Here is an 11,516-nt window from a genome sequence, read left to right on the forward strand (position 1 = left end):
TGTGTTGAAGCTCTGCTAGAAACGTAATATCCCTCTTAGAGTACACGAGCAGCGTACATATTGCATAGCAAAAAAATCTCTTGCCCTGGGATTTTGAACACAGTCCGAAACAGAGCTGCCCCACTCAAAGATGGCGGCACACTGCTCAAAGATGGCGGCCAACCGAGAAAAACCAAACCCATTGCCGTCTAGAGGACCCTATAGGACAGGGTAGAACTGCTGCATATGGTTCCCAAGGAACACTGCTGGATTCGAACTGCCAATCTTTTGATTTGCAGCCGTAGCTCTTAACTGCTGCACCACCAGGGCTCCAGTCCTGCCAGTAATCCAGTCTCACACATCAGGCTCATGAAGGGGCTCACTATGCCTCTTCTGAGTCTCCCATTACAGAGCTTCAACTTGTAATTTTTCCTTTTCTGTGTACTGTGCTGATTCTGCCAAATTATAAAACTTCGTGGCTGTTCCTGGTTTGCTTTGTCGGCCATGACTGAACTGGTTTGAACTGCTTGGAATCCCTGCTCCTTCTTTCTTTATTTTGGTCATCTTATCCATTCTGTTGACTTTAAATACCAACTATTCAGCTGGATCTCAAAATCTCCAGTCTAGAAGTCTCAGCTCTAGATCTGCATATCCAACTGCCTTTTCAATATCTCCACTTGGCTGAATAGTAGGTATCTCAAACTTGATGTATCAGGAACCAAATTCCTGAACTTCCCCCTAAATGTGCTCTTCTCATAGTCTTCTCTCCTTCACTCGTATGCTGCACTCCTTCTGGCCTCCCTGTTGTTACTCATACATGGCAAGTATGTTTTTATCTCAGGGTCTTTATCCTAGCTCCTTATCCAAGGTGTTTTTCTTCTGCCAGCACGTTCTTCCCTCATGTATTCATGTGGTTTACTCACTCACTACTTGAGATTTCTGCTAAAATATTACCGCATGTGATATGTCCCCTTATCTAAAATATCACCTTCCCTGAACATACGTATAAAAAAACAAAACAAAACAGAACCTCATCTTTACTCCATACTCCATATTCCTTTTACCTTATGCTTAAAAGTCTCTAATGGCTTCCTATCTGGCTCTGTAAAAGCCAAAATCTTATAATAGTATTGTAATTTTCTCTTTTTTGCCTCCTATATGGTTTTCCTTGCTGTTCCTCAAAAACATTGGGCAAGCTTCTTGCCTCAGCGTCTTTGCACTTAATATTCCCAATGTGTAGAATGCTTTCCCCCCAGATATCTGCATGGTTTTCTCCCTTTTCTTTTTCAAGTTTACTAAAATTTCAGTGAGACCTTTCATAACGGTTCCATGTTAAATCCTCACAACTGGACCAATAAGCAGCATCATGATAAACAGAGAAAATACTGAAGTTGTTAAGGATTTCATTTTATTTTGATCCATAATCGACGCCCACGGAAGCAGCAGTCAAGGAATCAAATGGTGTATTGCATCGGGCAAATCTGCTACAAAAGACCTCTTTAAAGTGATAAAAAGCAAAGAAGTCACTTTGAGGACTAAGGTGTGTCTGGCCCAAGCCATGGTGTTTTCAGTCGCCTCATGCATGTGAAAGCTGAACAATGAATAAGGAAGACTGAAGAAGAATTGACACCTTGAATTATGGTATTGGTGAAGGATACTGAATATGCTATGGACTGCCAGAAGAATGAACAAATCTGTCTTGGAGGAAGTACAGACAGAATGCTCCTTAGAAGTGAGGATGGCGAGACTTCGTCTCATGTACAGGTTATCAGGAGGGATCAGTCCCTGGAGGAAGACATCATGCTTGGTAAAGTAGAAGGTCAGTGAAAAAGAGGAAGATCCTCAGTGAGATGGATTGACACAGTGGCTGCAACAGTGGGCTCAAACATAGCAACAATCCTGAGGATGGTGCAGGACTGGGCAGTGTTTTGTTCTGTTGTACATAGGGTTGCTATGAGTCATAACATACTCGATGGCACCTAACAACAACAGCAATATTCTATTTTTTTTAAAACTTTGGAGATAAAGAGGTTTTTGTTTTATTCATAGTTATTAAAGATTACAAATATGTATATGGTAATTTATACCTTACCACAGTACCTGTTGTTGTTAGGTGCCAATGAGTTGGTTCTGACTCATAGCAACCCTATGTACAACAGAAAGAAACACTGCACAGACCTGTGCCATCCTCACAATCATTGCTATGTTTGAGCCCACTGTTGCAGCCACTGTATCAATCCATCTTTTTCATTGACCCTCTACTTTACTAAGCATGATGTCCTTCTCCAAGGACTGGTCCCTCTGATAACATGTCCAGAGTATGTGAGTCGAAGCCTCACTATCCTTGCTTCCAAGGAGCATTCTGGCTGTATTTCTTCCAAGACATACTTGATCTTTCTTCTGGCAGTCCATGGTATATTCAGTATTCTTTGCCAATACCGTAATTCAAAGGCATCAATTTTTCTTCAGTCTTCCATATTCATTGTCCAGCTTTTGCATGCATATGGGGAAATTGAAAATCATGGCTTGGGTCAGGAGTACCATAGTCGTCAAAGTGTCATTTTTGCTTTTTATCAATTTAAAAGAGGTCCTTTTGCAGTAGATTTGCCCAATGCAGTATGTCATTTGACTTCCTGATGGCTGCTTCCATTGGTGTTGATTGTGGATTCAAGTAAAATGAAATCCTTATACAACGTTAATCTTCTCTCCATTTGTTTTGATGTTGCTTATTGGTCCAGTAGTGAGGATTTTTGTTTTCTTTATGTTGAGGTGTAATCCATACTGAAGGCTGTAGTCTTTGATCTTCATCAGTAAGTGCTCCATCGAGCAAGATTGTGTCATCTGCATATTGCATGTTGTTAATGAGCCTTCCACCAATCCTCATGCCACATTCCTCTTCATAGAGTCCAGCTTCTCGTATTATTTACTCAGCATACAGTTTGAATAAGTATGGTGAAAACCGTAGTACCTACCACAATTAAAATGTTTTAAAGAAATAAAATATGGTGGTTTACAAACTAAAAGACAGTAAGTTAAGTAATATTTATTAGAAAGACAATCCCTGGATAATATATTTTTAAAAAGCCAGAAGGTGTTTTGGTTTGTATTTGTATTTATTTACTTATTTATTTTTTGTACTGTTACTTAGGGAGCTAGAATTTGAAGTTTTGTAATAAGCTAGAGCAGTGCAATAAAATTTGGTAGAGTTAGTTACTGGATCCTAGTAAATTTGGATTAACAAAGCCAAAATTCTTGATAAGGTTTCCTTTTTCTTTATCTCAAGATGATATAGCTCTAACTCCTTATATTGTAGGGAATCTGGGGACACATTTATATGTCCAGGGAGAAAGAATGAGAAGGAAACAGCTGGTAGGGACTGGTTCCATTTTCTTGTTATTGTTTACTTATATTTTTCCTATGGACCACGTGAATACCTTTAATAGTCTAAATCCCACTCTTTTAATTTTAAATTGAATTTTTTTATTTTAGTTAGTGATAGGTTCACATGCAGTTGTAAAAAAGAATACAGAGAAATTCCATATACCCTTTACCCAGTTTCTCCCAATGTTTTAACCTTGGTAAATCTAATTTTCTCATATGTAAAATGAGAATAATAACTATTTCATAAATTACTTTTAAAGAGTAAATAATATATGTAAAGTTCTTAGCATAGTGCTTGTCACATAGACTTTCAATAAATGGCAGCCTAAAAGAAAGATAAGGGTTACTATACAATATTATTATAGTCTGTGACTTCTAGGTTAGTATGGGAAGAGATTGCCTTAACATTCTATGTTTAGGCAGGGGAGGGAAAATTCAATATCTGTTTTTTTTTTTTCACTACTAAACAAGAATGTTTACTTCTTCAGAATGGGTATATGTAATTCTTTTTTTAAAAAATTTAATTAATAGTAAGTGACTGCTTTACTATTACATATTTTGATCATAAAATACTGGGTAATTTGGATAAATGAATTATCTTTTTGCATATCAATACCTATTTGTTAAGATGTCAATGATTTGCGTATTTTAAATTATATCTATTTTTTTTTTTTCCCTAGGTCACTGGAGTCCTGGATGATTGCTTGTGTGATATTGACAGCATCGATAACTTCAACACCTACAAAATCTTCCCCAAAATGAAAAAATTGCAAGAGCGAGACTATTTCCGTTATTACAAGGTAAGGTTATAATTTTTTGTTGTTGTGGTGGGGGTGGCTTTGACTGAATTTTGTTTATTTCTGTATTTATTTTGTTGTTGTTGAGAATATACACAGCAAAACATACAATTCAGTAGTTTCTACATGTAACATTTAGTGACATTGATTACATTCTTCAAGTTGTGCAACCGTCCTCACCCTCCTTTCTGAGTTGTTCCTCCCCATAAACATAAATTTATTGCCTTCTAAGATTCTTATCTAATCTTTCAAGTTGCTGTTGTCAGTTTACCCATATAAATAGTTCTTAAAAGAGCATAATGCTCAAGGCAGACTTTTTTTTACTAGTTAAGCTAAACTATTGTTTGGTTTTAAAAAGATTTCAGGAAATATATATGGTTTAAAGCTTAAAGATTATCTCAGGGCAATAGTTTCAGAGGTTCGTTCAACCTCCATGGCTCCAGAAAGTCTGTAGTCCATAAGAATTTGAAATTCTGCTGTGGCTTTCCCCCCTTTGGAATCTTTGATCAAAAAGTTCAATAATGGTAGCAGGGAACCATCCAGTTCTTACAGTCTCATGGCAAAGGAGGTAGTTGTTCATGGAGGCAATTACCAAAACATTCCATATTCCTCCTTCTATTCCTGGTGCTCCTTCTTCCTCTGTTGCTTAAAGCAAATAGAGACCAATTGTTGTGCTTTAGATGGCTACTTGCAAGCTTTTAAGACCCCAGGCACTACATGTCAAACTAGGAGGTAGCACAGAAGCACTAAACGTGTTATTAGACCAACTAACTGACATGTCCCTGAAACCATGACCCTGAACCTCCAAACCAAAAAACCAAATCCCATGAGGTTTTTGGTTTTACGTAAGCAGCCTCAGCAGCTTTTTTTTTTTTTTTGGTCATTGTAAATATATCTGTCATACAACTTTTGCCAACTCAACTTTTTACAGGCGTACAGCTTATTGACAGCAGTTAAAATCATTGGCTGTGCAACCCTACCCTTAATCAATGTGATATTTCCATCACTGTTAAAAGGTTGTAATTTTTGATTCAGTTGGTACCAAAGATGTCTACATAGCTGTCTATAGATGTGACTTTTATGACCATTTTGAAAGCCCATTTTGACTCTTCTCACAATATGTATATCTTTTATTGTTTGAATGTATTAAATCTTGTAGTGAAAACCTCTCAGTCTTTTTGTACACGAAGAATCTGAACCCCCTTCCTATGTTTGGGGAATTCCTCACTTACAGTCAAGGTGTTAGCTGGAGCTGCAGTTATTTGAAGGCTTGACTAGGGCTAGAGGATCAGTTTTCAAGATGGCTTACTCACATGGCTGATGGTAGGAGGCATCAGTTCCTCGCTGTCTGGACCTCTCCACAGAGCTGCTCGAGTGTCCTCACAACAGGGCAGCTGGCTTCCTCCAGAGTGAGTGATCAAAGAGATAGAGAACAAAGTGAAGCCACAATGACTTTTATGTCCTAATCTGGAAGTCACATATTGTCATTCCACCACATTCTACTAAATGGAAGTGAGTCACTAAGTTCAGTTCACATGTAGGAGAGGGGAATTAGGCTCCGCCTTTTGAGGGAGGAGTACCAAAGAACTGTGAACATATTTTAAAACCACCATGCACTGCTTGGACCTTCTTTGCCATATAAGTTTTGGGAGCTATTTTCAAGGATTCTAGTGGGCCTCTCTTCCCGGGACACTTAGAAGAGGGAGGTTAGTGAGGCAAGCTACAGACCCTATTGTTTTATCTGATCTTAGGGTCACAGTGAATACTCATCATTTCCCTCCTCTGCTATCCATTGTAGATTGACCTTACTCTCAGCTAGCATCTTTGCTGGTTTTGGTGGCTTACCTGGTGGCAAAATCCAGACCCTTGAGGTCTCTGGGGGGTGCGAGCCTCTGGTCAGTATGCCTTTTTCAGGCCAGGGTGGGTTACACTTGTCCGTTGATCTTAAAAAAATGGTCAAATGTACAGCTAGATGGTGCCCAGCTACCACCACTGACTGCTCTGACCGGGATCACAACAGAGGGTTCTGGACAGAGTTGGAGAAGGATGTAGAACAAAATTCTAACACACACAAAAAAGACCAGATTTACTGGCCTGAACAAGACTGGAGAAACCCCAAGAGTATGGCCCACAGACACCGTTTTAGCTCAGTGGTGAAGTCACTTCTGAGGTTCACCGTTCAGCCAGGGGTTGGACAGCCCCATAAAACCAAATGGGGCTAATGAGGCACAGCAGTCCAGGGACACGGACTAGAAGGCAGAAGGGGACAGGAAAGCTGGTGCTAGGGAACCCAGGGCTGAGTAAGGACAGTGTTGACATGTAGTGGGGTTGTTAACCATTGTCACAGGGCAACATGTGTACTAACTGTTTAATGAGAAACTGTTTTGTTCTGTAAACCTTCATCTAAAGTGAGAATAGCAGCACAACTGGAAGAACATAATCGATGTCACTGAACTGTGTACGTAGAAATTTTTAAAATGGTGTGTCTTTGGCTATGTGTATTTTCACCAAAAAAAAAAAAAGGTCGAGAAGGGAGAGGGTTGACATATTGTGGGGTTGTTAACCAATGTCATAAAACTGTATGTACTGACTGTTTCATGAGAAACTATTTATTCTGTAAACCTTCACCTGAAGTACAATAAGGGAAAAAAAATTAAAAAAAATAAGTTGTACACCTGTAAAATGTTGAATTGGCAAAAGGGTGATAGATATATTTACAATGACAAAAAAGAAAAGGAAAAAGAAAAGAGTAGCTGCTGAGGCTGCTTATATACAATCAAACACCGCATGGGATTTGGTTCCTTGGTTTGGAGGTTTATAATCATGGTTTCATGGGACATTCCAGTTATTTGGCCTAATAATGTGTTTAGTGTTTCTGTTCTACCTCCTAGTTTATTGCGTAGTGCCTGGTGTGTTAAAAACTTGCAAGCAACCATCCAAGGCACAACATTTGGTCTTATTTACCTGGAATAATAGAGGAAGAAGGAGAGTCAGGAATAGGAGGAAGATATGAAATGTGTGGCTAATTGCCTTTATGACTAGCTACCTCCTTTGCTGTGAGACCAGAAGAACTTCATGGTGCCTGGGTACCGTTAGTGAACATTTTGATCAAAGGAGAATCCTGATCAAATGGGAAAATACAGAATTGAATTTCCAATTCTCATGGACTCTAGACTGTCTGGAGCCATAGAGGTTGGATAAATCCCTGAAACTATTTCCCTGAGATAATTTTTTAAACCTTAAACCAAAAATATCCCCTGAAGTCACCTTAAAACTGAACAGTAGTTTAGCTTAATTAGTAAAAAAAAAAAAAAAAGGTCTGCTTTGAGCATTATGCTCTTTTAAGAACTATCTATATGGGATCAAACTGACAACAGCAACTAGAAGGATTAGGTAGGAACCTTGGTGGGTAGTGAGTTCATGTCAAGGAGGGAGAAACAATTCAGAAAAGGAAGGTGTGAATGGTTGCACAACTCGAAGAATGTAATCAGTGTCACTAAATTGTACATGTAGAAACTGTTGAATTGGTGTATATTCTCAACAACAACAACAAAATAAATAAGATTTATAAAAACATAAAAAAAAAATGGTCAAGTGGATTACCTCAGTGCCTAACAGTTTCCTCCCCGCCCCCATTGTGTAACAGCAGCCCTACCTCTTTTTGTAGTTCAGGGTCAGATACCTCTGCCAAAATAATGATTTCTATTTTTGTTTGCTGGCCCTTGTCATAAGAAGTCCAAAAGTCCAGGTGGCAGCTATAGTTTATAGTTATAAATGAGACTTTTGTTGTATCTCCTGGTGGAAGGATTCCCCTTTTGGGAACCAAGACGTCTAAACCCACAGAACCTGGATTTGTGGTGATGGGACGCACAGATTACCCAAGTTGGTTACTCGAGGGATGGTGGATGGAGCCACTCCTGCTTCTATCCCGTGGTTCCTAGACCCATATATTCTTCCTCTTGGGGACATGGCACATAATCAGAGGTTGTTGATTAAAAGTGTCAGTTGCATCCTGGAAGATGGGGTCTATCCTCACAGTTGAGCTGTCTCATCAGCTGTGCCTTCAACAGGCTGTTGATTCATTCTTTTAGGCCCGTGGCTTCGTAGTGATGTGGCATGTGATAAATCCAGTAGATCTCATGGTCATGTGCCCACTTCCATGCCTCTTTTGTTATAAAGTAGATCCCTTGGTTTGATGCAGTGTTATGTGGGATCCAATGCTGCTGGATAAAATACTCTTTTTAATTCCTTGGATAATGGTGTTTGTTGAGGTCCTGTGGGTGAGAAAGGCAAACTCATACTCAGAATATGTGTCTGTTCCCATCAAAATGAATCACTGTGCCTTCCAAGAGGAAGACATCTAGTATAGTTAACTTGTCACCGAGTGGCTGATTAATCTCCTAAAGGGCTGGTACCATTTTGGGAACACATCATTTGTCTTGGTTGTTAGTAGGTTGAACATTTCTGCAACAGCAGTAGCTAGGTTAGCCTTGGTGAATGGGAGCCTTTGCTGTTGGTCCCACGCATAACCTTCATCCCTGCTACTGTGGCTACTCCTTTCATGCACCAGTTTTGCCAGCACTGGAATTGTTGGTGACACAGCCTGACTAAGGTCAACTGGCCAGGTAATTTTGTCTTCCTGATTGTTCACTGCCTCTTCCATGGTGGTTGTTAACATGTGATATAAATATCTTCACGTTTTATGTCCACTCCCATATGCGGGCTAGAAATCACTCTCGTTTTGGAACTTACATTCTAGTGGGGGAGGAACAGACATAGACAATCAACAAAATAAATAAGTAAAACGTATAGTATATTAGATGGTGCTACGTGCTAACAAGAAAAATTGAGAAGAATAATAGGGAGTGTTGGGGGGGATCCAGTTTTGGATAACATAAACAGGGAAGTACTGAGAAGGTGGCATTTGAGAAAGGCCTTAAGAGGGTAAGAAAGGAAGCCATGTGGATATCTGAGGAAAGAATATTCTTGGCTAAGGCAAAGGCACTGAGACAGCACTATGTCTCATGTATTTGAGGAACAACAAGGAGGCCTTTGAATAAGGGGAGGAGACTAGGGGGATCAGACCATGTAAAGCGTTATGGGCCATTATAAGAACTTTGATCTTTAATCCAAGTGAGATAGGTTGGAGGGTTTTAAAAGGATCATTCTGGTGGTTATATTGAAAACAAACTGTATGGGTGTAAGGGCTGGGCAGGAAGACCATTAAAAGGCAACTGCAATAATCCAGGAGAGAAAAGATGGTGGCTTGGACCACAGTGGTAACAGTGGAGGTGCTGAGGAGTATTGAATTCTGAAGATAGAACTGGCTGGATTTTCAGAGGTATTATGTGGGAATAAGAAAGAGAGGAGTCAAGGATTAATGCCAAGATTTTGGCCTGAGGAACTATAATAATGGAGTTGCTATTTACTGAGATGGCAGTGATTTCTAGGGGGAGGAGCAGTTTTGAATATGTTACTTTTGAGGTGTTTGTGAATGTCCCATGGAGATGTCAAGGAGGCAGTTGGATATACAAGTCAGGTGTTCAAGGGAGATGCCCAGCCTGAGAACTTGCAGTTCCCCAAATGTGCCGTGCTCTTCGAAGCTTTTTTGTTTTTAGACATCCTGACGCCTTTGTCTAGAAATCTCTTTCTCTAGGAACCTTCTAGTCATACCCATTTTACATGTTTCCTGAAGGAGGCCTTCCCTGATCTCTCTATAGCCAGAGTTAACCACCATTTCCTCTGTGTTGTCAGTCTCTCTACTTATCTTTGCCAGTCTCTGTCCCAGTTTTACCTGCTCCTCTGTAATTAGGTATTGTTTACTTCATTTAACACAGGTATTTATTGAGGTGCATATTATGTATCCTGGATGCTGTTCTAGGTACTGGGAATAAAATTACGTGTAAGGGAAAATCATGATCCTTACAGTGGGGGATGTGGACAGTAAATAAGTAAACAAATAATATAATGTCAGGTAATGATAACTGCTATAAAATAGTATAAAACAATATGTGTAGGTGTATATTGAGCACTACTTTAGAGAGTATGGCCAGGGAAGAGCTCTCTGTTGAGGTGATATTTAAGCAGAGATCTGAGGGTTGTGAAGGAGTGAGCCATCAGAAGATTTGGAGGAACAACAGCACAAGCAAAGAGAACAGCCGTTGTAAAGATCCTGGCACAGAAAGGAGCTTGATGTGTTCTCAGCAAAAAGAGCCAGTATGGCTGAAGGAGAGTGGTAGGAGAGGAGATCAGAAAGGTGGGCAAAAGGCCAGATTATGAAGAGCCTTGGGGAGCTGGCTAAGAAGTTTGGACTACTCTAAGAGTGGTGGGAAGCCACAGGAATATTTTGAGCAGGGATTGATGCGATCTCATATATGTTTGAAAGAAATAACTCTGGCTACGTGGAGGATAGATGACAGTAGAAGCAGGGGGACTATTGCAATAGTCTAGGCAAGAGATAAGTGATAGTGGAGGTGGTGAGAAGAAGTAGATAATGAATTGTTTGAAGGGGATGAAGAAAAGGGAGAAAAGAATAAACCCTAGATTTCTGGCTTGGGCAATCCATCTGCAAGTTCTATTGAATTACCTATTGCCACCATTATGTTTAGAATATGCACATCTGGAGTTTTTACAACATGGTTTAAATGTCCTGCATGATCCATCCCTTGCCTACCTTTACCCTCATTCCCTTCCACCCTCCCTCTTGCCCACTAAACATCAGCTAAGTTGGTGTTTTTCAGTTCACGGAACTGTCCAATCTCTCAATATCATCTTATCTGGGCAAACGACTTCATCCATCCTTTTTCAACCTAAATATTACCTCCTCAGAGGTTTCCAGCCCACCATCCCGTTATTTTCTGTCACAAACCATGGATTTTCCTTTGTAGCACTTGCTACAACTTTTAATAAATAAACACACAAATATAAAATTTCTGATTCTTTCAGTAGACTTAAGTTCCAGGGATGGGAAATAGTTTTTTTGCCTCTTTTTCCTCTAGAGTCTAGCACAGTGCCTGACATATAGTAGATGCTTAGTACATATTAAATGAGTGGATGCTTGAGAGAACCCTGATAAGTGAGGTGACATTAAGAAACTGATAACACATTAACAGTTTCCGAGGCCAACTCTTCAGACAGGGATTGGACCGGACTGTGGGACATAAAGTGATACTCGTAAAGAGTGTGCCTCTTGGTCAAGTAGATACAAGAGACCAGAGGGGCAGCTTCTGTCCAGGGGTGAGAGGGGAAGGCAGAGAGGGCTAGGAGCTGGTTGAATGGTCATGGGGAATCAGGGGCGGAAAGGAGGAGTGTGCTGTCACAGAATGGGGTGAGCAATTAGAGTCATATAACAATGTATGT

At 39.9% G+C, this 11,516-nt stretch overlaps 1 protein-coding gene across 4 annotated transcripts in view; it reads left to right on the forward strand.

Moving 5' to 3' along the window:
- The window catches only part of ERO1B (endoplasmic reticulum oxidoreductase 1 beta), a 73,113-nt gene that overhangs the window by 7,733 nt on the left and 53,864 nt on the right, over positions 1-11,516 (forward strand). For all 4 annotated transcript variants that reach the window (XM_004372795.3, XM_023727991.1, XM_023727992.1 and 1 more), the window contains exon 2: positions 4,041-4,160. In XM_004372795.3, the coding sequence (XP_004372852.1) occupies positions 4,041-4,160 (120 nt within the window). The remainder of the gene's footprint in view (positions 1-4,040; positions 4,161-11,516) is intronic.

This window comes from Trichechus manatus, unplaced genomic scaffold, assembly GCF_000243295.1.
Source record: "Trichechus manatus latirostris isolate Lorelei unplaced genomic scaffold, TriManLat1.0 scaffold00021, whole genome shotgun sequence".
In the NCBI taxonomy this organism is placed as follows: Eukaryota; Metazoa; Chordata; class Mammalia; order Sirenia; family Trichechidae; genus Trichechus; species Trichechus manatus.